The sequence below is a fragment of the Helicoverpa zea genome, chromosome 23 (assembly GCF_022581195.2).
Source record: "Helicoverpa zea isolate HzStark_Cry1AcR chromosome 23, ilHelZeax1.1, whole genome shotgun sequence".
NCBI lineage: Eukaryota > Metazoa > Arthropoda > Insecta > Lepidoptera > Noctuidae > Helicoverpa > Helicoverpa zea.
Genome location: NC_061474.1, coordinates 8,284,669 through 8,309,073, shown reverse-complemented (window position 1 = coordinate 8,309,073; position 24,405 = coordinate 8,284,669). Strand labels below are relative to the sequence as shown.

Below are 24,405 nucleotides of genomic sequence, written 5' to 3'. Positions count from 1 at the left end.
CTGCACTTAATTCTCCCTAAATGTAATTGTATTAATTTCACAAAAAATAAAGTGATTGTAAACTTTAAATATTCATTACAGAACACAATACTCAGGAAATTATCCGCTGTGCGGGATCTCGGTGTGCTGATTGATGACAAGTTATCTCTAAACCAGCATGTTGAGAAAATAGTTAAAAATGCCTTTAAAATGTATGGCTTTGTTATGAGATCGTCCACTGCATTTAAACGAACCTCTACTTATCTTTGTTTGTATAAGACGCTAGTCCGGTCACAACTGGAATACGCCGTGCCTGTCTGGAACCCGTTTTACCAAAAATATAAAGATGAAATTGAAAGAGTTCAGCGTAAATTTCTACGTGCTATGCATTACAGGTGCCACAAAGTATATTTATCCTATTCAGTGCTGCTTGATAAATATAAACTGAACACCCTGGAAGATAGACGTAAATACCTAGATGCATCTGTATTGTATGGTATCGTCCGTGGTAGCTTTGATAGCATAGATCTCATAAGTAAACTCTGTTATGCGGTCCCACGCACGGTTAATAAACGCAGTGTCCGTGCTGGTACTTTATTTGCTGTGAATTCTTGCCGAACTAATGCTGGTCTGCGCTGTCCTATCCGTCGTATGGTGGAATCTTACAACTGTAACTTTGTTGACATAGATATTTTTGTATGCTCTAAATCTAAATTCAAGTATGATGTATTAAAAATTATAAACAAAAATAAATAAAATAATAACTGGAATGTATACTAATAGGTAAATTTATCTAATTTAACGTACTCATTTAATTTAATATCTGTGTTAATCACTCATTTTGTTACTTTAAGCTGTTGTTGTTGTTATAAATTAAAGCAACATGCTATATTAATTTATTAATTGTTACTTGCATGATATTTATTTTTTCTTTTCTCATATTTATTGTACTGTTAATTTTAATTCTACTTTAATTTTATTGTATTGCCTTTCTAGCGGCACCCATTATTACCATATCTTTGCTAATATGTGGATAATGTAGTTGGCTGCAATATTGTTAAATTATAAGTAATTATTTTTGTAACATTTATATTGTAGCTGTTTATTGTCCCATGATGAATAAAATAAAATAAAAAGAAAATAACACTGAAATATTTTTTCAAATCGGTCCAGTAGTTCTTGAGATTAGCACGTTCAAACAAACAAACTCTTCAGCTTTATAATATTAGTATAGATCAGCGATGAAAGGAGCCACTGAGATTATTTTCCAAATCGGTCCAATGGTTCCCGAGTCTAGCGCGTTCAAGCAACCAAACTTCAGCTTATAATATAAGTAGAGTAATATGACTTTTATAACTTCACACCTAAATAAAAACAAGAAGGCATTTCCGACAAAAGTAACTTTGTACAAAATAAACAGTGACGTATATCCCATAACGTAAGCTAAGTATAGGCCCGCCGAGTTTTCCATAGATTACTCATAGTTCATAGTATTTCTTTAAATGTTTGCCATGTTGCTAACAGTACCTGTGGTTAGTTTCCTATTAGATTCTTATTGTTTTTCTATTATGAGGTCATTGAACCTTGGTGGTGGGTTAATGACCTTTAGAATGTGGTTTTTTTGTCCGTATGTATGTTAAGAGAATCCTTATAAGGTAACTAGTGTGTTAAAGTTCATATACGTTCAGTTACTTTATAGTAATACAGTCGACTCTCGTTAATTCAAACCTGCGATAATTCGAACCTCTCTTTAATTCAAAGTTATCACGAGTTCCCTAGAAAATCTCTTTATATTTCGAACTAAATCAATACATTTTTATACACTTGGTAATTCAAACGAAAAAATCATTGCTATGTATCAAAACGACGCGTTATTTCGAATTCCTAGTCGTCCAACACTTCGACAATTCAAAGTAGCAGAGAGAAAGGGGCGGAAAGATTGTAGGTTAGTCAGAGAGCATTCTGAAGTATTTCTGAGTAGCAGCAATCTGCTCTGAAGAAACCAGTATGACGACGGGGTTGTTTCGAAATTCATATTATGAATACATGTGTGTACACAAATGTATTTTTAAACTTTTGACATTGTTATACAATAGCAGTTAATAAATAATAATTGCTCAACCCTTGATAATTCGAAATTCTATTTATTTTCTCTCACAAATTTCGAACCATTTAATATTTCAAAACCCCGATAATTCGTAATATTTTTAGAGTCCCTCGAGTTTCGAATTAACGAGAGTCGACTGTATTATATTAAGGCTTGTGGTAATCACGAATGTTTGTGAATGATTTGATTAGGTACCTCTGACTAGTTCGTGGGCCTAACTTTATGTGTGCGTGATATGTTAAAAAAAAACCCTAATTCTTAAAGAAAATAAAATGTGACGGGCGTCATAAACGAAATCAGAATACAGTTCCAACTCTTACCCCAGTCTTTGTAAAGTATGCCATGTTAATAGAGCTAATTTGGTTTTTCTAATATTAGTTGATGATATTCTCTTGCAGGTCCCAAGGTGATATCGAAGGTGTTAACAACAGAAGCGATAGAAGAGATCACGCAAGTGCTTCGACGTCCGCCAGTCATATGGGACAACTTGCACGCTAATGATTATGATCAGAAACGAATCTTCTTGGGTAAGTACAAGCCATTTAAGTACATCGCTATCATAGAATACTATAAATGCATGAATTGCAAAAAGAAAGAAATGAATAAACAACCAATGTGTTAGATTTTTATATAATTGCAGGCAAATGTAAATCAAAATAACGGTAAATTAAAGTATCTTCATTATGGGTCTTGCAATCATTACCTATTGTAATAGAATCGACTAGAAGGTCTTTATAAAACAGTTGAAACTTTCTTCGCATTTGAATCTGCTGTATTCATTTTATGCCGTTAATGTATTTTGGCTGTTTTGCAAAAATAAGAAAGTCTTCTTGTATGTCGATTGTCAAAACAGCGCACTATGTAATTTTTAAGACATCGTTTATAATTTTCACCTATGTTAACGAACAAAGGACTATGATGATTACAATTAACCTTACAGGACCATACTGCGGCCGTTCACCAGAGCTGATTCCCTTACTCCGCGGAGTACTGACGAACCCCAACTGCGAGTACAACGCCAACATGATCCCTATCCGCACTCTCGCGCACTGGGCCAGCTGCAGCCTGGATGCGCCTGCGCATAGTGAGTTATATATAGTCTGTATAGTCCTCGGGAAGCAACTAGGGAAGAATTTATTGATAGAAGTCGTATTTCTGTCAACCATACCTGAATACAAAAAAATAGGGGAGACAACATGTGCCCGACAGTATTTTATTGACCTTGGCTTCAGGCATTGAAAAAATAGTTCTAATTTCATAATTAACAGGGACATGGTATATTAATTCGAAGCGTTGAAAACCCATTAAGTTATGTTAACCCCCGACGGCTTTGTTATAAACGTCTTTCACAGCAAATGTGCCTGCAATCAACGTCTAGAAAGAATCTTATAAGTTTGACTAGTGTTTCCAGATAAATAAGTGTATGTTTTTCCCTATTCTAGTGGAAGCCGTATCTTGGGACATAAAGTTAGAGCGAGAGAGCGAGCAAGGCGTGTGTGAGGATGAAGCACCGCTCACACTTGGCAAACATGTTTATCACCATAGACAAGCTCTCAGGTACATCAAAAATTATATCCGAAATACTCTTATGATCAATATGAAATGTCACTTGTGAAATTACGGAAGGTAGAAGAGTATGGAAGGAGAAAATGTTCTGCGCCGACTTCAAATTAAATTGGGTCGGAAGGATGGTGGTCACTATGTATAGAAAATATATTATTTAATTTCCTTTGTTTCACAGACAAGCAATCAATGAGTGGCTACCAGAGTTTTCTATACCGAAAAATGCTCAAGGACCTGTTATTAAACCACAAACTACTATTACAGGTAAGTATTCAAACAACCAAAATGTAAAAGTTAACCTTTAGTTTTGGATAAAGCCTTTGACAAGGTTATTCATAATGTTCGAGTTGGGTGGTCTACAAAGTAGTAGTAGATTTTATTTTTTCAGTTATTTGACAGTAACCTCTGCACTTTTAACTTGTTTAAATGTTTTCTGAGCTCATAGCGTTAAAGTTCTGTCAGATATGTGTAGGGAGTGCCACAGGGGCTTAAGCTCGGTCCTATGCATTTCAGTGATTTATAAATACGAATTGGTTACTTACACCACCATATTGGCATATATAATATTTTTTCTCAAATCTTTTTTTTTTACATTCATTATGGTTGTTTTGGTTGTTAGTGTCATCTCACCCATCACCCAATCATATTCCTAGTTAACACTCCATAATGCTGAACCTTTGTACATACAAACTCAGCGTATTTTTTTATTGTAGCTATACTTTCAGTGCCGCCGGTACCTATCATACCGATCCTACCGTCAGTGAACACTTGTATGTCGTTGATGACGGCAACTTCTAACACGTCGACAACGAGTACGGCTGATATGGCGCCGGCTATACCGACTGTTAATACGTCACAGTTACAAGCTCTGGCTGATGGCTGTTCAGCTTCTAATGATCGGCCTATTCTGTCTACTAGGGTGAGTTTTGTTTGGTTTTAATTTGACAGTGTCTGCTTTAGAAATAAGCTAAAACATTATAATGATGTTCAACATAAAAAAATAAGCAACTACATAAGTTATGTTCTAAAGGTGACGTCACTATAGTTCGGCCATTCAGAGAATGCGTTCCTGACACGTCGCGATTGAACTGACGACGTAACTTTGCAATGGCGTTGCAGTTACGATAAAAATATTTTTGCTGGTTGTTTACCGTTTTAACAATTGAGGAGCATTAAAACAACATTATTATATCAATAATCAATGAATGTTATAATTCAGTCAGTTCAATCGCGACGTGTCAGGAACGCATTCTCTGAATGGCCGAACTATAATGTACCGTATCAAATGTTATTTTCAAGTAATTAAAGTGATAGACTCGGCTTTAAATAAGAGGCAATTAAGCAACTTTCCAGAATAGAGCAAATAATTACCTCATAACTAATAAACAAGTCTGACTAAGTTTTTTTTCCCATTTTTACGTCGTCTCTTTATTTAACAGATTTACTTACACACTTAATACAAGCAAAAAATTACACGACAAGATGTCATTTCTAACTTGGCATTACAAAATGATTGTAGACTGACATACGCTGTGCGTTTTTAACGTCCCTAAATTTTTTAAAGAATAAAAAAAAATGATTATAATTGTCATTGCAATTAAAATTTTATTTTCTCTCCACAGGTATCGCCAATAGAAACCTTCAACCCCGTCCCCAACCCAGTCATGAACTCGCTAGTCTCCCCCACCAAAGTTATCCTCAACGAGTCCATCCCCAACCCCATCATCCCCATCGCTAGTTCCAACATATCCCTACCTTCAGAAATCCCAGTTTCCACTCTCCCAGTTCCCATCCTAGGTTTGAAGGCTTTAGAAGAAACAGCTAACAAAGATAGTATGGATAAAAGTGATAATGGTAATGATACGTTGTTAACGGATAGTATATTGGAAGGCAGTTTCGATATGAAGAAGGATAAGGATGGGGATGAAGATCAGATTATTGTGGATGATGTGGAAACTCCGGTTGAGGAGCAGCAGAGAAATGGCGATATGAGTGTTGGTGGTGAGTTCACTTTGAATATTTATAAAAATGTTAGTGGATCTAGAATTATAGATTAAATGGGTATTTCGTTCTAAAATATAACATATAAATGGTCAATCTGGCAATAAGCGTTATAATCTACATTCATAATCATTGTTAATTTAAATATTCAACATCACATATCCACCGTCACTTCATTTGCCATTAACTGCTTCCAATAAATAGGGAAACTTGCAAATACTCTTAGGTGTAATTGAAATCCAGCGTCAGGCACTAGTTGTCTGGCATAATGCTGCATTGGACTTATTTACGCTTTTGCTTATTTGTGTTCGCCTTTTGTCATGTCAACAAATGTCTTTTCCTTCCTTTCTTTATTTCTTAACGTAGCTGTGGCTATTAATTTAATCCACTATTGAACCTATCTCATTTCTTACCATTGTCACTTCATCAATCATTATAAACCAGAACAGTATAATTGTATACAAAGCAGGCTACGTGTTCTGTTGCCCAGACACGCCGCAGACGTTGAGCCCGAGTCGCCCGTCTATACCCGAGGTGGGGGTCGAACCACTGGATGTCGACCCCCCGTCGACTGCCGCTACCGATCCTGATATCGTCATGAATGATGGTATGAGTGAGGTAAGTACAAGCTGTAGAATTAAATACCAACATGATGTAATTATGAGAATCGACAGATGGCGCTGTCGGTATAAACATCTCAAAACAAAGGTTCTGTGTTAAAATTAAGTAAAAAATATAAATAGTTGAGTTATCTCCACAAAAACATTGTAAATATGTGTCCCAGTGTATAGACAGTGTGCACAAGTGTTATCCACGAAAACAAAGTGGCATCAGTGACGTAAAAAACAATTTAAATAGTGCCTAGTGATTTTCAATAAAAACTAGAAAGTAACTTTTATTGAGCAAACAAACAAAAATAACTTCCATAAATAGTCATAAAAACGTTGTGAGCCAGCTGTGCAAGTGATTTTATGGACAGAAAAAGTGTTTATAATAATTCAAAAAGTTTTTAGTGCAAAACAAACACTCACATGCGTCATTCTAACGGATTGCAATTATTTAAAAATCTGTCAATGCACAAAGTATTCATTAATTTCGAAAAAGTTTCTAATGAGCGCTTAGCCTATTCGTAGAAGAGAGCGCATGCGGAGCAATTGAACGTGAGATCGCGCCCGGCATCCTGCACGACTTTTTGTGATTCTTAGAAATTTAATTTGGAGTATTTATTTGTTCAACATGGATAGTGAATACGTAACACAACGCAAAAACAAAACTAATACGACAAATAATGATTCCCTCAATTTATCGTTCATATCGTCACATTCCGACTACCTATCAAGCAGCTTACCCGATCTATCTACATGTCAACAGTATAATGTAGATATTGAAAGTTATAAGGAAGAAATTCAACGCCTAAAGGAACAACCGGAAATTGCTCATGCAGAGATAGAAAATAAAAGTACGAAAAACCGCTTATTGAAACAACAGACTGTTGAGCAAGATCGTATTATAATCGAATTTAAAAAAATATGCACAAGTTCGCCGTATTCCCCCAAAAGTACACTAAGGAAAATCAAACAAACACAGCGTAATCCAATATTAAATAACAGTTGTGTAGATCTCGCACTGAAACCCGACGACGAAAGGGATGGATCTAAAGCTAACCTTGCTTGTAAGAACACCGTAAATACACAGTTGTATGATCATCAAACGAGTACTCAAACCAATCCGCCGCCGAATAATAATTCAAGTTTAACCCAGATTAGTGAACTTGATGCCACGACTTCTCCGGGGACAGCACAAAGTCATCCACAAATTATAATAGTCGGCGGACAACAGCTGTCTGGACTCGCGTCGGAACTTATCCACTCACGAATGGGATCCAATTATGGGAACTATAAGGTATCTTCTTTGATAAAACCCAATGCTACAACTCCAGAAATATTAAAATATTGCCAAAACTTACAACAATCTAAAGACAATTACTTAATTCTCAGTGTTGGTGAAAATGATGTTAATCCGAATAACTTACTATATGAACTTGTAGCTACTTTAAAATTCTTGGAAAATGTTAATATTATTATTGTTAATGTTTGTAGAAATAAAAGCCTGAATGAAATAATGTTAAATAACCTACTTAAAAACATTTGTCATAATTTTGAAAATTGTCGTTTCTTAGATATTGGTTCGAATGTACAATTCAAGAAAAATTATTTACTTAATGCGTGCAACAAAATTAACTTTATATTGGATAATGAATATTACACTAAACGTTTCCTGACCTTTAAAAACATTGCTCTTGTAAAAAAGTCTCAACCAAATAAAAAACAACCACTTAAGGGTACCATCCCCTTTTATTTTCCAATAATATCGAAGCCGCAAAACTCAGAACATACAAAAAATAATTCAAATACGCCTGATCAGTTATTTCGTTCGTAAAAATAATAATCGCATAACCAATAAAAAAAAGTCATACGGTTCGTCTATTTCATCAGAATATAGCAGGCTTATTAAATAAATAGATCAGGTAGAAATATGTCTGAATGAATTTAAAGAGAATAAAACTCCAATTCGTATTCTATGTTTATCCGAAACATTTGTAAAAGCTGGCGATGAGTATAATATTCGCTTGCATGGGTTTTATGTAGGTAGCTCTTTCTCTAGACAAAATGAGAAACGCGGAGGTGTATGTATATTACTTGATAAATCCTTAGGCTGTAAACCGATTAAGGTATGTGAGACATTATCTTGTGAAAAAGTATTTGAATGTTGTGGTGTTGATATACCAGCGTTACAATGTGTAGTAATTTGTGTTTACAGAATACCCGCATCTAACTTATCTATATTTTTTGATAAATTAGAATTGCTTATGTACAAACTTAACTTAAAAGATAACAAAAGAATAATTTTGACTGGTGACCTAAATATAAATACCCTTATAAATAATAACACAGTTTTAGACTTACAAAATTTTCTTCTAACACATAATTTACAGCTTCACATTACTGAACCGACCCGTAAGTATTCCTGCATAGATCATATTATTAGCAACATGAAAAACGTTATTGGTAAAGTTCACCATTTATATTTATCGGATCATGATACTGGGCAGACTCTAGATTTTCCTGCTAAATATCAAAAACCGGGACCTCTATTTATTTATGTAATGAAAAGAGATTATTGCGAAGATAACATCTTAAAGTTTAGAAAGCATCTTGCAAGTTTATCGTGGCAGGACGTACTAAATGAGCCAGATTTAAAGAGCGCATTTAGTTTATTCCATGAAAACTTTACAATGTTATATAATTTGTGCTTTCCTATTAACAAAATTAGGGTAAATGTAAACGTTACTTCGCCTAAATGGATTACTAAAGGTATTAAAAAATCGACAGTCACGAAAAGAAAATTGAGACAACTATGTTATAAGTTAAAGAACGAAAAGTCTAAATCAGAATATATACTGTATAATAAATTATTAAAAAAATGTATAGTGCACTCTAGAAGGCAAGTAAACCAAAAACATATTTCAATGGCTTCGAACAAATGTAAGGCTACATGGAAGATAATTAAAGATAAACATGAAATTAGATATGGTCAACAAGATATAAAGATTATTGAAAATGGGGTACTTATAAATGATCCATTAAAAATCGCTAACTTATTTAATACATTCTACATACAAAAAACTAATAAGCAAAATAATAGTTTACCAAATTATAATCTAATAAATAAAAATAATTCAACTATATTCTTAACACCATGTGACGAAGATGAAGTAAAAAAAGTCATCAAATCATTAAAAGACACTAGTGCTGTTGGGTATGATTTGATATCGACAGATATTCTCAAACATGTTTGTGTTGAAATTCCCCCAGTATTAAGCTATCTTGTAAATCTTTCATTTTGGCAAGGAGTATTTCCTGAAGAGTTAAAATTATCCATAATCAAACCACTGCATAAGAAAAATGATAAAGAGGATCTTAATAATTATCGACCCATAACGCTCATTCCAATCCTTTCCAAAATATTTGAAAAGTTGATGCACTCGCGTATTACTAATTTCCTAAATAAACATAATATTATTACTCAGGAACAAAATGGTTTTCAAAAGAACAAATCCACCACACTTGCAGCTTACTCTTTGGTAAAAACAGTCACAGAATATCTTAATAAAAGTAAACAGGTATCCGCAATCTTTTTTGATATGACGAGTGCGTTTGATTTTGTTGACCACAAAATATTGCTACAAAAGTGCGAATACTATGGTATCAGAGGAAATGCCCTAAAATGGCTAGAAAGCTATCTATCAAACCGCAAACAATGTGTACAGATTTCTAGAACTAGTACAAAAGATGAGGCACAAGTACATAGATCTACATATCTAACAAATACATTTGGTGTTCCTCAAGGGAGTGTCTTGGGCCCACTTTTGTTTTTAATTTATATAAATGACATTCCGAAGGTAACGGAATACAAGTGTACATTGTTTGCGGATGACATATCTGTGATAGTTCCTGATCTCACCACCACATCTGATTACAAGCGAATCTTGAATGATACGGTGGAAAATATTATGCGTTGGCTCGATCAAAATAACCTTACAGCCAATATATCCAAGACAAAAGTAATAAAATTTCGAAATTATAATAGTGTGGCCTCAAGTGTTAAATTAGAATACTGCGGACAAAACATTGAAGAATTGGACACAACCAAATTTCTAGGAGTGTTACTGGATAAAAATGTGAACTGGAAAGCTCAAGTAGCGAGTGTCTGCTCTCGTATAAATAAATTTGTTTATGCCCTTCGGAAAATTAGAAAGCTTACTTGTGAAAAAACGGCTTTACTAGCGTATCACGGTTATGTAAGTTCGGTACTCCGGTACGGGTTAATATTATGGGGTAATTCTACAGAAGTCAGTAGGGCATTCATATCTCAAAAAAAATGTATCCGGGCTATCTGTGGAGCTGGTCCAACAGAGTCGTGCAGACCACTATTTAGAAGATTAAATGTATTAACCTTAAGTAGCCTTTATATTTATGAAATCGGAGTATTTGTTAAAAAGCACAGTCAGTTGTTTGAAAAAGTGAGTGATAATAAAAGGTACCAATCACGCGACATAACAAAATTAGCTCTGCCGAGAATTCTAACAACTCTGTACAAAAAAAACTGTAGCTGTATGACGATCCATATTTTTAACACAATTCCAAAATCAATTAGAGAACTCCCATTATCCAAATTCAGAATCAAACTTAAAAAGTGGTTACTAGACAAATGTTTTTATACGGTTTCTGAATTTATTAAACACAAAAACGCATGATACAATGCGTAAGTAGTGTCTAACACACTATGATGATTGTTTGTAAGTAATATTAAAAAGATTATAAATTAATAATGTTTAATTTAATATTTTATGTTATGTGTAATTAAATAATGTTTAATTTAATATTTTGTGTTATGTGTAATTAAATAATGTTTAATTTAATATTTTGTGTTATGCGTAATTAAATAATGTTTAATTTAATATTTCGTGTAATTGAATAATGTTTAATTTAATATTTTGTGTTATGTGTAATTAAATAGATTGTGATTGTATAATCTCGATTGTTGAATTTTTATTGAATTGTCTGAAATAACACTTTTGTATGTGTATGACACTGTAATATTTATTTTTATTTATGTCAATGTAGTATGTACCAGTGTCTACTCGAAATTTGCATACCGATTGAGCGGTGAGATATGCATGTACGTTATGTAATTTACCAAAACACCTGTACCTAATACCGTGTCTCTGCAAATAAAGATTCTTATTCTTATTCTATTCTTATAAATGCGAAAGTAATTGTTGTAAATACATGCATATAAGAACGCATTTCTGTCAGTCGTCTTTATTTCTGCCGCTTCACGGCGTATTTTATATTATGATCTGTGGTAATTCTGACTTTCTTTATCATTCTATGTTTTACGTTCCTCTCCATTTTACTTTCTCGCAGTATTTTATAAAATACTCGCTTCATTTACAATAATCCTACAGTAACTCTGTCTTTTCGGTTTTCACGCCGAAACTACTGAAATAAACTGGATACACTGGGTACAGAAAAGACAGAGGACACATGTTACAATGTACTTTGTTACAGAATGGATCAATGCAAGTGGAACCTAGTCACAGTCCACTAAGTACTGACATGATGGTGGAACCAACAGAACCTTCGGAAGCCGTTGACGAGTGAGTACAATATACCTTACATTTAGGATCCCGCCAACCCCATAGATTGGCAATGCGTGACAGATAACTACATGTGGAACGAGTCCAAAAACCAACTCATGAGGGGCTCCTCACACTTGATGCAGATCAAGCGCAAATGTCAACAATAAAACCCGCGATATTAAATCATATAGTAATAAAAATGTTTTTTTTTTTTTTAATATTATATGTATGTTTAAAATCAATCAAAACAAAAAAAAATATCGTTAAAAATGTCCACACATAAAATCACCCTAATCTCTACTATGCCAATTAAATTGTATTATTTTCTCCCCAGCCCCGTAGACAACGAGGACCCATCAATAGACTCCAACGCTTTAGTAGCAGATGATCTACTGTTACTGTGCGATCTATTCTACTTGCCGTTCGAGCACGGATCCCGCGGTCTGAGGCTGCTGCATGACTTCAACTGGCTGACTACTCACGCTGCTAGTCTACTGCCCAGAGGGAATAAGCCTGAGGTATGTGGTCTTTTAGATACATTGTAGTTTATATTTAGAATGGTAGTCGATTTTTTGGACAGAAAAGTAGAATTTCGCAGGCATTTGCAGGTCTCATTACAAGTTAGTCGCGTTCTATCACCAGAAAATGCGTTTATGTAACAAATACCACAGAATGCTGATCTTAATATACCATTATGTGTACCTTGTGGAATGCCGCCGTAATTCAAAGAAAAATACTTGTAAATTCTTAGGGTGAATTGTCAAAGGCTTTGTAAAGGTCCCTTTACTATTTGGGAAGAATACCTGAAACTTTTACTATATCGTTTTATTTGAGATATAATCATGATTATATAATATAAAGCTGTTTTATACATTACACGGCTAAAATAGGGACAGTGGCAAATGCATTTCAGTTGCTTGTGCAACGACCAGGGAATATCTCAAACGTGTATCCCATGTTTCCAAACGCTAAGTTCGTATTCGCTCATCAGACAAGCGAGTGGCGCCGCCGCCGCAGCCGCTTCGCGTGGTGGATGTCCCGCACCAGACGCGTCGCCCGACGCCTCGCCGCCGCCGCCAACCGCGAGCTCAGAGCCGAGCTGCAGCCCTACCTGTGGGAGCTGTGTGCCGTGCTGGCGCTGCTCGACGCCTTCCTCAGGTGGCTAGGTGAGTGTTACATGTACTGTGCTAATGACACCCGTCATTTTAAGAGTACCCACTGTACATATAACTCAAAAAATTATAGAAAATATGTCCCAGAAACTTAGATCACTTCTGAGCAAAATTCGGGTTCGTTCATGTGTCTTTGAAGGTATTTTATTCCCCCGGAAAAAGTATACAAGCAAAAATTTAATTTTTCCAGGAATAAAAGTCACCTTCTTTATACGTTATTTTTGTTTCAGAACTCGGTAAATACCCCCAAAATATTGCAGCAAATACACAAGGAAGTTACACGTGTAAGTCCGTCATTTATTCATTAGATAAAATCCCCCTTTAATTTGTAAATAACGCACGGGTCAATTAAAATTGATTCACCTCTGGGTGTTGTAAACATGTGTGGTAAACATTTGTGAACAACATTGGAGAAATATACAATGTGTGAAAGAATATCAACACCTTTTCAGGAATGACAAAATTATCAGTTTCCAGAATGGCACAACTAATAATATCCCCTTTCCTCCATAGGGTTCTCAAAAGGCTGGCGGGAAGCCTTCGAGAGCGGTTGCCAGGAGCCCTGGGTGTTCCGAGGCGGCCTCACGGCGGACCTGCGTCGCCTACTGCCGGTGGAGTGCACCAGTGACGCGCTTAGGACTTTGCCCCCGCCCACGATATTACCGCTCACTATCAGGCCTTATACTCCTAGTGACGAAGAAGCGGTGAGGATTTGAAGACTATTTTTGTGTTATTGGGGTCTTTTGGGGGGGAAATAGTGTGACTCTGTTGTTGTAAAAAAACATCTTTAGTTTGCGTGATATATATTTTTTTATTTCTTATGCATTCATTGTTGTAAATTGGTCCTTTGCCACAAGACTTATAGAAACAATATTCAATAAGGATCTGATATCGTCTTTTCGACCTTCAAAAGGGCTTCACTGTACTTCTAGAACTTTCTTTTTTAACTTTGGAAAATTTGTATTGGCTTGAATTTGTATTGGCTTGCCCCACTTCTGTATATGATACAGATCATATCATATCGTTTATTGCATTCCAAAATGTACATTAGATGAAAAATATAAACCGTTTGTCACCTGCACCCTGAGTAAGAATCTTCTTCTGAAAAGAAATAATAGTGAAAACATTTATGTATTTATCAGGTATGCGCGATATGTCACAAGACATGTCGAGACGGCTCCGACTGCAGTGATCTGTTCCCTAGCGATCTACAGACATTGCCGGCTGACAGGTTTGTGGTATTTCTAGTTCCAGTTTTTTTTTGTTCCAGGATTTTTGAGAATATCATCAAATAACAACATATCAGGTTAGGCAGGCAGAAGACTTATCGAGCCACTCTTTTTATTATTGACTTTACTCGGGAGGTAAACTTCAGCAATAAAAATATCGAATTGGTTTTATTGTACTTAAAATTTTAGGGACCTTAGATTTTAATTTTAATTTTGCATATTGGAGGATCTATTTTCTCTACTTCTTAATGTCTACACTGATTTAAATTGACTTATTATCATCCTCCGAGCCTTTTCCCAACTATGTTGGGGTCGGCTTCCGGTCTAACCGGATTCAGCTGAATACCAGTGCTTTACAAGGAGCGACTGCCCTATCTGACTTCCTCAACCCAGTTACCCAGGCAACCCAAAACCCCTTGGTTAGACTGGTGTCAGACTTACTGGCTTCTGACTACCCGTAACGACTCTACTTCTTAGTGTCTACACTAATTTATATTGACTTATAATGGCTCACATAGCCATATCAACAAATGTTTAACCGTAGGCTAGTGGCACCATTCCTGACTCTAGTCCCGGAGCTGTGCATGGTGATAGAAGATGATGAAGAGTGTGTACCACAAGACGTGGTCAGCGGTGATGATGATGACAAGAGAACTGAACCTAGAGTTAATGGTAAGACGTCCCTTATACATGGTAGAAATTTTTATGTACTCATAATAGAAGTATGTAAGGTCAGACCGTTTTTTTTGGGGCAGTTGACAGTTGCTGCCAGCCAGTACAAAAAATACTATCCCTTGAAAACTGATAACTGTTAACAGTACAAGATCTAGTGGCACTACAATCGAGTCTTAACTGTAGCTAAATGAATCTTTTCACTCGTCTTGACAGATGAAAGTAAAAACTTATGAACTTATGAACTAAAAAAAAAAACTTATGAATTTAGTGTAATTTACGTTCTGTTTCTCGTTAAATTGAGTCGATTCAAAGAAATATTTTAATATATTTCGCCACAGCAGCGAATTGACTGAAATTGCATATGGAAGCCTTAAATCAGGGCCCTTACCCTTAAACTCCCTACAAAAATAGATTCTTTAGATTTCTGCTGCCGATTTTTAACCGTGAACAATTTACTTCAGGCATGAAACCCGAGATAGTAGGGTACGCGTGTGCAGTCCTGAACAGCAAGGAGTTCTACAAGCGCCAGGAGATCGCGTGGATCCCGGAGATGTGCACCAAGTACCCGGAACAGCTCACCGAGAGGCAGGACCTGAGTCAGGCTGCTAAGGTAAGAGTATAGGAAATAAAGATTTATTTACGCCGTGAAGAATTTTAAGGATAATATTGTTAATCATAAATTTTCCAGTTCTGAATTTATTTTTTGAGAAAAATAACAATCGCAGTACAAAGTTATAGTGATTTATAGAACTCAACAGTCTCAGTTGTGTTGTTTTTGAGTAGTCCGTCTACCAGTTTTTTACGACAGTTTCAAACGATTTTCGACAAATTGAGTTATCATAAACATAAGCGAAAGTCGCGAGTGTCGTATGTCTCGACATCATTTTAATGCATTCGTACACGTTGACAACTGTCGCGCGAACCGCGTGCGACTTTCGCGGGCCGCACCTCTTGAGGTAGCTTTTGGAGACGAGTTAAACGAGTCACTGCTGAGTAAATACTGTCCTTTATTGAACTGAATCAATGGTTGGATGTATATAATAGGTACTAGGATTATAAGTATACGGGGTACATATCACACTGTCGGAGTTATGCCCGCTTTACACTTAGGGTCAATTCCCACTGAAAGAGCAGCGGCCGGCAGCGGCCGGCAGCGGCCGTAATTGCAAGGGATTGAGCGCGAGCGCGGCGGGCCGCGCGGCGCCGCGTGGCGCCGCACCGCGCCGCGCTCTTACATTTTCCGTGCTCTTACGGCCGCTGCCGGCCGCTGCTCTTTCAGTGGGAATTGACCCTTAGCCCGTGGACTGCACGCAATATGCGAAACAGCTCCACATGCGTTCGCGCCCGCCCGCGGCCATCGCGCCCGGTCCTCGGGCTTATCTTGTTTTAACAATTGTAAGTCAACAAATTAATAAAAGTCGCATTAATTTATTATACGAATAAATTATTTATATAAATTATAATTCTTAAAACATAAACAACATATTTTTTTTTTATTTTTTTTTCTAGCGGTAACCCTGAACATTCTTGGCGCGTAATCTATTAAATCAATTTAAACTATTTAAATGGTGAAAAAGTGTTGCGTTTATACTTGTAAAAGTGAATCCTATGGTGGTTGCAATATATCGTTCCACAGGTTAGCTAATAATAACATTTTCGTAAACCAAACAACTAGGGTGCCCATGAATTCTTGTAATGAGTGAAAATATGGGTGATGGATTTTAAAACTGTTGTACTATTGTTATAGCTTCCCAAAAAATGAAGAAAGGCGACATAAATGGCTCAGCAGTCTATATATGAAGTAGAAATACAAAAAAAAAACAGTCTTCACTTCGAATCTTCCTGCTTTTATACTGCTAATTCCCGCTTATTATTAAAAGCCTTTATATCTTAAGGTCACAAACTGTGTAGGTTAAAACTTCAATACCAATCTGCGTTAAATAAATCTTACCAAATTCGGATTTGTCTCACATAGCTTAATCTCATAGTCACCCTATTAGAAAGGGACAGACAGCCTCCGTACTAACTGTTTCACTCGGCTCGTTTTTTGGGTTTATGTGCGCAGTCCTGTTTACTAATATTATGTCTATGGATGGCTTCTACTTGTTCATGATCATCCTTCAATGTTTTCCACCTGGTTTTTAGCTATAATAGGTTCTAAAGCTTGAGCCTGCCTCACTGAAAGGCCAATGAGCGTTTTGGTCTACCTCTCCTCTATAGAGGACCTCTAACATGAAGTGATATATCAATAGAAAGTTTGTGTTATGTAGAGTATTTTCTTGTATGGCGGCGATTGTCATTTGTTAGTATTTAGGGCGTTAGAACGTGTTTAGTGAAATAATATACATATGTCTAAAACTGCTGTAGCTTCTAAGGTACTGACAATTTGTTGGAGGTATTTTAGTACGAAATGTTATGTTTAAAAAGGCCTTTCCAGTGATATATAATTCATTACTAGAGAAGGAATCTAAGAACTTGAAACTGACTATCCATAAAAAAACCTTAAACATGTTCTAACATCTAAAGTACTAAGAATTGATAAGTATAGTATGTTAGTACAAAACTTTTTTACAAAAAAATTAAACCGACTTCCAAAAACACTAAAAAGCAAAAAAAAAAACCTAATTTGAGGTGCATCGGCCTAGAAGTCGGTGTCTAATGGATGTTACTAAGTTGATTTTGTTTTTGTTTTTGGAAGTCGGTTTAATTTTTTTGTAAAAAAGTTTTTTATTTACAGCTTTTTAGTGACACGAATAGTTGTCACTATCTATATTAGTGGAAAGTTCTCATCAATACAAAGAATATAAGTAATAATATTTCACATATTCAGTTGTCGAGTTCCCTCGACTTTCTCTGGTCTCCATCATCAGGTCAAATCCAAACCTTCACTGTTGCAAAGGTCTCGTCAATACAAATAATATGAGCCCAAACACGAGGTACTTTACATATTCTGTTGTCGAGTTCCCTTGACCCTCTCTGGTCTCCAGCATCAGATCAACTCCAAACCTTCACTGTTGAATAGTGTTTTCAGGCATACACCTGAGTGTCAAGTTTTTACTCTATGTATGCCTACAACTTTCGAAGGTTGCCCTCGATTTCTCAGGGTTTCCATCATCAGATCCTGACCTGATGTCTATGGGACCAACTGGCAGCAATTCCGCGTCGAACAAAAAAGAATCACGTAAATTGGTCTATAAACCTCGGAGTAATCGATGTACATACATAGAAAAAAAAAAACATACCGGCCGAATTGAGAACCTTCTCCTTTTTGGGAAGTCGGTTAAAAATGTAACTCTTGAAAAGACCTTTCAAATGATGTGTGACTCATTACTAGAGGGGGAGTAGACCAACATTCAAACATTTCGCCCATTGTCCTTTGATAATATTGTATGATATCTTTCCTAGGAGTGCGTCCGCCACTTCCACCAGTTCAGCGTGTCGGAGCGGGCGCCGGAGTCGGTGACGCGCGCGCACCCCGCGCTGCTGACGTGCTGCGTGCTGCCCGCGTGCCGCGACCCGCTCGCGCCGCCGCGCCTGCTCACGTGTCTGCTGGCCGCGCTCAGGGCACACGGTCCGTACCTTCCACCAGTTCAGCACGAATTGCTGGATCCGCATGTGCCTCAATATGCGCAAGCTGCTTGCACCGTGTAGATGCACCCTAAGTTATTTTGTAGCGAGTCCAAATTTGTATAGACATAGCATAGGTAGGTATCCCCCCAAGCGAGCCGTCACCGCCCAGCGCGCAAAAGAGACACACGAACTGTTCAAAACAGCGCACCATCGGCCCCAAGCCGAGTGTTCAGCTAGATTGGTGCAAAATCTAGGAGTCCGCGATCCTCTCTGTAGTGATACCACGTGCGCCACGACCCTCAAAATCCCATTGTTTTTACTTGATTTTAATGCTCAATCCTTCTCTGTGTGAGAGGAGGCCTGTGCCCAGCAGTGGGACGATAAAAAGGCTGTAACAGAACTACATATAGTTTGTAAATCCTTATTTGTGTTGTTTTAACATTCTTTTACATCATTTGCGTCTTTTTACGCTCTTAGTCGACCTTTTATATTTTTTTTGTCCCTGTACCCCGAGCAAGAGTTCATAACAATTGTTGTATGTATATGATATAGTTATATGTGTAGGTAACCATATTTTCTACGTGCCCTGGCTGCCTTAAATAAAGGAATAAATAAAATATAAAACATCTACCTTCTTACAGGAGCGAGCGGCGTCCACGCATGCATCAACGCGACCGACCACTACTTACACCAGTTCTACAGCAAGCTAGGCTTTACAGAAGTGACGCGTGGCTCGTGTGGCCGGGTATATCTCGCCCGCTCCTTCTAGCAGCCCCCGCTGCCGGCTCAACGGCATCGGAACCGCAAGTGAAATGATCTAGCACTATATTCTTCATGTATTAGGTCCCAGTTTACCAACAACATATACGTCAGATTTCTTATGAAATTCTACGTTAAATTTTTAAAACAAACATTTGTTTTAAGAAATTAGACGTTTATCTTGTAGGTGATTTGAGCCTCTTTTTACTGACCCGATTCATGTTTTTACCTACCCTCTATGATCAGTTCGAAAACTCAATTCATCACATGTATTGTTATTTGGCACGCTACAAGAAATGTAGCAGTCGTTACTTTGGAAAAATATGTAGCATTCATTACAGTTACATATACAAAAAAAAAAAACTAACGCCTGATGTCCTTCTGCAATACCCTTATTTCCATTTTTCGAAGAAGGTATCATTAAGTACATGCACCGCATACAATTGTATATTTTAAGTTCCCATTGAAGACGAAAGGAAAACTGCCAACTTCATATTATTTTTTTACAATAGCAACACTAACACTTTATTTTTCTCATATTGCAATGATCTGAAGTTCATATCAAACTATTTTGAAAAGTAATGTTATACAATTCTAAGCCCTTTTGTATAAGTAGTATAAACATGTATTAAAATATAAATAGTTGTATATTAATTGTATATTTAGCTTGTTGCTTTATAAGTATCACCGCGATTCGCTATTTGTTTCAATAAAGAAAGTGACTATTCAATTATTTTGTTTATGTTTTATCTTATAGTAAGTTCAGTAATTTTTCAACATAAAATTAAAAAGAAAAAAATATATTTAACGAACCATCTTATGATATTTTTTATAACAAAACAAAATGGCCGCTGTATATGCGTTTGCGCAAGTCAAGTGCTAATTTGTATCACTAAGCTTTCATACCACTCGGATAACTGCCTATCCACCGATATTTCGGTAATTCATTCAGCAAAATAATGCATGTGAAATTATTTGAAAGCTTTCGATGTGGCTACAGAATTAGGTAAGTAGATTATTGCCAATTACGCTAGCCAAATAATTCTGCCTTCCATTATAATGGTTATGTAGGTAGTAAAATCTACACACAATATACTAAGTTGTTTGATTGCATTTGAGAAGCAATTGCTTTTTGGAGACTTCCAAATCTAAAAAAAAAATGAAAATGTGGATTTTCTCTAAAAAATACTCTTTTGGTAAAATTGGAAGAATAAAGTTTGAAATTGTAATACAGAACCTTCTTAGTTGAAGTAGGTTAGAAAAACACGCGGGCAGAGATGCCACATTTTACAAAAAGACAAAACGTTTTTTGTAATTTGTTTGTTGACATTACATCCCTAGTCAAGTTTTGGGAAAGACTGAGATTATGTGAATGGTAAAGTATTGGTATTTGTTTAAAGTTAGATAGTATGATTGTAGCAATCTCTGAAACTGCTGAATACGCACGAATGTTAAGCAAAGTGCACCTTGATTTCTGCATATAGACAAGCTATATAAGGGTTTGATGTTTGTGAAACAAGATTGAATTGAAATCATATTTCTTTAAATATTTGATGGCTAACTATTATATAACTATTGCATTAGGCTTCAAGATTGTATGGTCAGGTTTAAATTTCTGTTAAAACAACACTGGTAAAATTGAAAAGATTATGGCAGCTGATAAAATAATTTTCCAACAGGCAATCATGTTTTCGAAGATTGTGTTTGTCCTATACACCTAGTTACTACATCATTTTTGTACGCTAGTCACACATTATGTTATCTTCCGTAGTGATGTAATCTCTATAATACACGTATTGATTTTGGAAATTACTAAAACAATCTGTTTTCTTAGAATAATCTGACATTTGCCAGATGAAGCATACTTTACGCTTATAAGACATCATTGCCATTTGCTAACACAAAATTGGTAAAACACTTGAAACATAATTTAATAATAAAATTGTATTGCATTTTCGTACGCAGTAACGCTAAAAACATTCATGAAATTACAGATAAATCTTTAATTTCACGTTATTTTATGATTACAATTAAATTTAATTCATATGAATATACTTCTAGTGAAATATTATGCTGTCTATATATGTTTTTTGCACAATTTTGCATTTATGTAGTTTGCTTTATATATCTTTAGATATAAGTATGATTTTTATATAATTAAACCCTTTGTATCGTCAATTACTTTCTGTGTTTTCAATATTAAAAAATATTTTGGTAAATTAAAAATTTAGAGACCTTCATCAATTTGTCAAAATTGCAGAAAAAAGTAGTTTTACAACCTAAATGATGTAGTCATTAGTTAAGATAAATTAACAATTTTATATGTCTAGATATATATTAATAAATATTCTGAATAATTCAAGTGTAATGTTCCTTTTGTAATATTATTTTAGTAGTCCCTGCTTTGTCAACATTGCCCAGTTTTACTTATAAAAACTATAGTATCTGGGCTGAGGTGGAAAAGTATGTTTTTAATATATGGCAAGTACTTTTATTACGACATATTGTGTAACCATTATTATTTTAATTATAGCATTAGTCCTATATTGTGTTGTTTATATATTATGCGTTTGTCTATGGTGCCGGCCATCTTGACGATAAATCGGTAATAAAAATTGTAAAAAACGAAATGTGTATTTTATTTTCTTAAACCTTGTGTAAATATGGGCCCTATACTAAACCTAAATAATTTAGCGTTGTTTAATCGGTCTCCACCGATTTAGTGTTTGTGGTAGAAAGTTCCATCAGCTTCTGCTTTATTTCAGAAATCTGGAAAGAAATATAATACTCTATAGTTATCTCTTCATGTCAATATTAATATGATAAAGAAGAAAGATATAATAAAAAAGTTTCCGACTCTAGAATATTTTTGAGAAATTCATTTGTAGCTTTTCGTATGTTTCAACAATCGATAATTTGGAAAATATCTACTCCCTACATATTTTCCAAACAGGTAAGTGGAAGTGTGAATTTAAATACCGAAACATACCTTTTGTATCTCATTCATGAGCATTTTCTGTTCAGTTCTGGGTGTCATGTCCTTTCTATTCAAATCGATGGCTTCTAAATTTTCAAACAGTTGTTTTATCTTCAAAGCCAAATGGACATCGTTATTACTCTTCCTAGGCACAGTCGGCTTGCTCCTCCGAACCAACTTCTTTCTATATTTGTCAGGTAAATCTTTCTCGATGTCATCTCTAGTTAGAAGCGTCATGTAGTCTGGGTGAGTGTCATAAGGATAGTCTTTGCGATCCAGTTTGTATGAACTTTTGGCTTTGCCTTTATTAATTCTGTACTCTGTCCGCCAGTTTTTGAGCATTTCCATGTTTCTGGAAGATAGTATTACAGTCAGATATACCTACTGTATGAAGATAAATGATGAAGAACTTTTTACTACAAATCAACAAAATGGGATGTAGGTAAGGTAAATTAGGTAAATAAAATTCTTAACAGCACAATATTAAACAAAAAAAATCATTTGATATTATTTTTCCACGAAAAAAAAAAAGATTTCTAGCCATGCAATAATAAAGGTGCAATAGGAGGTAAGTACTGAAAAAAGCTATCTGAATAAAAAAACAAACTTTCTCCCTTGCAGTATCTTGTCCCTCGTTGCTAATAATTCTTTGTGCTTCTTTACGGCTAACTCTTTCAAGTAACTCTGTTTTACTTTCGCCTCAAAAGTCTCTTTCTCGTCTGACTTCGACGGTCTAACATATTTCGAACTCTGATAATATGGCGGGATGGTACAGCGGCTCTTTGCCAACTTTGGACACTTTCCTTTAACTCTCGTATACAAATCTTCTTCAGAATCTTCTGATTCTTTCTCATTAAACTTTACCAACATAGCTTTTTTCAGTTTGGCCTCGTCAATTACTGAATTGTAACTCAAGCCTTCTTGACTATACGATTCGCGATAATTCCCACTTGTGCTTACCGTGTCCTCGGATATATCTGATTGGGACGCATCGACAAACATTTCTTCAATGAATTTACTATTTAAAAACTCCTTTATTTTTAAAACTCCCGCATTTATAACTTCCCTTGGCGGGTACATTAGTGGGTTCCCGCCTAATTGCAAAACTTTCAAATTAATGACAGTTCCTAATTCGTTCGGAAGCGAAGTTAGTTTGTTATTTTGTAATAAAAGGTGCGTGAGACAAGGATGATGTTTGATAGATTTTGGTATATCTGTTATTAGGTTGTCTCTCAAATCTAAGTACATGATATTTGGTAAAGTAACAAAGAAATCTTCTGGTAAAGTAGTGATTTCATTGTTTTGTAGATAGAGTACCTGCAATACAAACATGACCCAGTTGTTAATGATTGATTTGATTTTTAAATAAAACTACTTTTACGGATTTTATCGCGTTATATTAATATTATTTAATCCCGACGTTTCCCGAATCCGACGTGTTGACGTTTGAGTCTGCCCGTGACCATGGATGCTGTAAAGGATCCGAAACGTCAGGATTAAATAATAATATTAATATAACGCGATAAAATCCGTAAAAGTAGTTTTATTTAAATGTCTATATTAAATGTATATATTTTTTAATTAATTAAATCATTATCATAATCAGTAAACATTGATATGAAATTCATCACTACAACTTACACTTAAATGATGATTGTTTATTTCAGGCACACTTTGCAGACTTTGAGATGAGAAGTCCCACGTAGTATCTTGGTTAATGTCTTCTTCATAAATATTCAACGCCACGGGCGTATTTGATGTTTCAGACATTGTAATTAGCTGTGAGAACAATTCCTAAAATTGTAATGTTTGATCAATAAATGTAAATAAAATTTAAGTATGACGCGGAAAAATATGACTCCTGAACTCCTCTATGGTTACTGGGTTGTCTATGGCAGCATGGTATTTCTTTTTTTTAGTTAAGTACGAGAATATCTACCGTAGGTAGTAGTTCTCGCCACAGAGTACATTTGGTTTTCGTCTCGCTAAATTCTCGTAAAATTCTAGAACGCTCCGTAGCTTCATTCAAATAAAAAAATGCGCACGCAGCCATCATCTATTACTTATTACAAATCAATTACAGAAAAAGTATTTAAAAAGATGTCGCTTATATTTGCGAGAATGCCATTTTACATTCCAAGTGTTGAGCTGTACAACTCGCGATCAAG

At 35.5% G+C, this 24,405-nt stretch overlaps 2 protein-coding genes across 2 annotated transcripts in view; one reads left to right on the top strand and one right to left on the bottom strand.

Moving 5' to 3' along the window:
- LOC124641831 (protein O-GlcNAcase) overlaps positions 1-21,890 on the top strand; it is a 28,919-nt gene extending 7,029 nt beyond the window's left edge. The window contains exons 6-22 of the mRNA XM_047180064.1: positions 2,485-2,613; positions 3,027-3,170; positions 3,529-3,643; positions 3,828-3,913; positions 4,375-4,568; positions 5,272-5,650; positions 6,141-6,268; positions 11,785-11,873; positions 12,190-12,373; positions 12,847-13,021; positions 13,258-13,311; positions 13,541-13,731; positions 14,170-14,258; positions 14,801-14,928; positions 15,393-15,541; positions 18,337-18,502; positions 19,143-21,890. Of these exons, the coding sequence (XP_047036020.1) occupies positions 2,485-2,613; positions 3,027-3,170; positions 3,529-3,643; positions 3,828-3,913; positions 4,375-4,568; positions 5,272-5,650; positions 6,141-6,268; positions 11,785-11,873; positions 12,190-12,373; positions 12,847-13,021; positions 13,258-13,311; positions 13,541-13,731; positions 14,170-14,258; positions 14,801-14,928; positions 15,393-15,541; positions 18,337-18,502; positions 19,143-19,270 (2,528 nt within the window). The 3' untranslated portion in view covers positions 19,271-21,890. The remainder of the gene's footprint in view (positions 1-2,484; positions 2,614-3,026; positions 3,171-3,528; positions 3,644-3,827; positions 3,914-4,374; positions 4,569-5,271; positions 5,651-6,140; positions 6,269-11,784; positions 11,874-12,189; positions 12,374-12,846; positions 13,022-13,257; positions 13,312-13,540; positions 13,732-14,169; positions 14,259-14,800; positions 14,929-15,392; positions 15,542-18,336; positions 18,503-19,142) is intronic.
- LOC124641830 lies at positions 21,883-24,098 on the bottom strand. The gene is made up of 4 exons (XM_047180063.1): positions 23,879-24,098; positions 22,845-23,554; positions 22,250-22,589; positions 21,883-22,029 (listed from the first exon to the last, which is right to left on the bottom strand). The coding sequence occupies exons 1-4, from the start codon at positions 24,005-24,007 to the stop codon at positions 21,961-21,963; spliced, it is 1,248 nt and encodes a 415-aa protein (XP_047036019.1). The 5' UTR covers positions 24,008-24,098; the 3' UTR covers positions 21,883-21,960.
- Positions 24,099-24,405: the final 307 nt, after the last annotated feature.

Bases quoted from the DNA above. Each gene is read 5' to 3' on its own strand.
- LOC124641830 (XM_047180063.1), bottom strand. From the start codon at position 24,007: ATGTCTGAAACATCAAATACGCCCGTGGCGTTGAATATTTATGAAGAA. The intron at 23,555-23,878 runs GTAAGTTGTAGT...TTTGTATTGCAG, and splicing joins TAAACAATCATCATTTAAGT to GTACTCTATCTACAAAACAA. The intron at 22,030-22,249 runs GTATGTTTCGGT...ATTTCTTTCCAG, and splicing joins TCATGAATGAGATACAAAAG to ATTTCTGAAATAAAGCAGAA.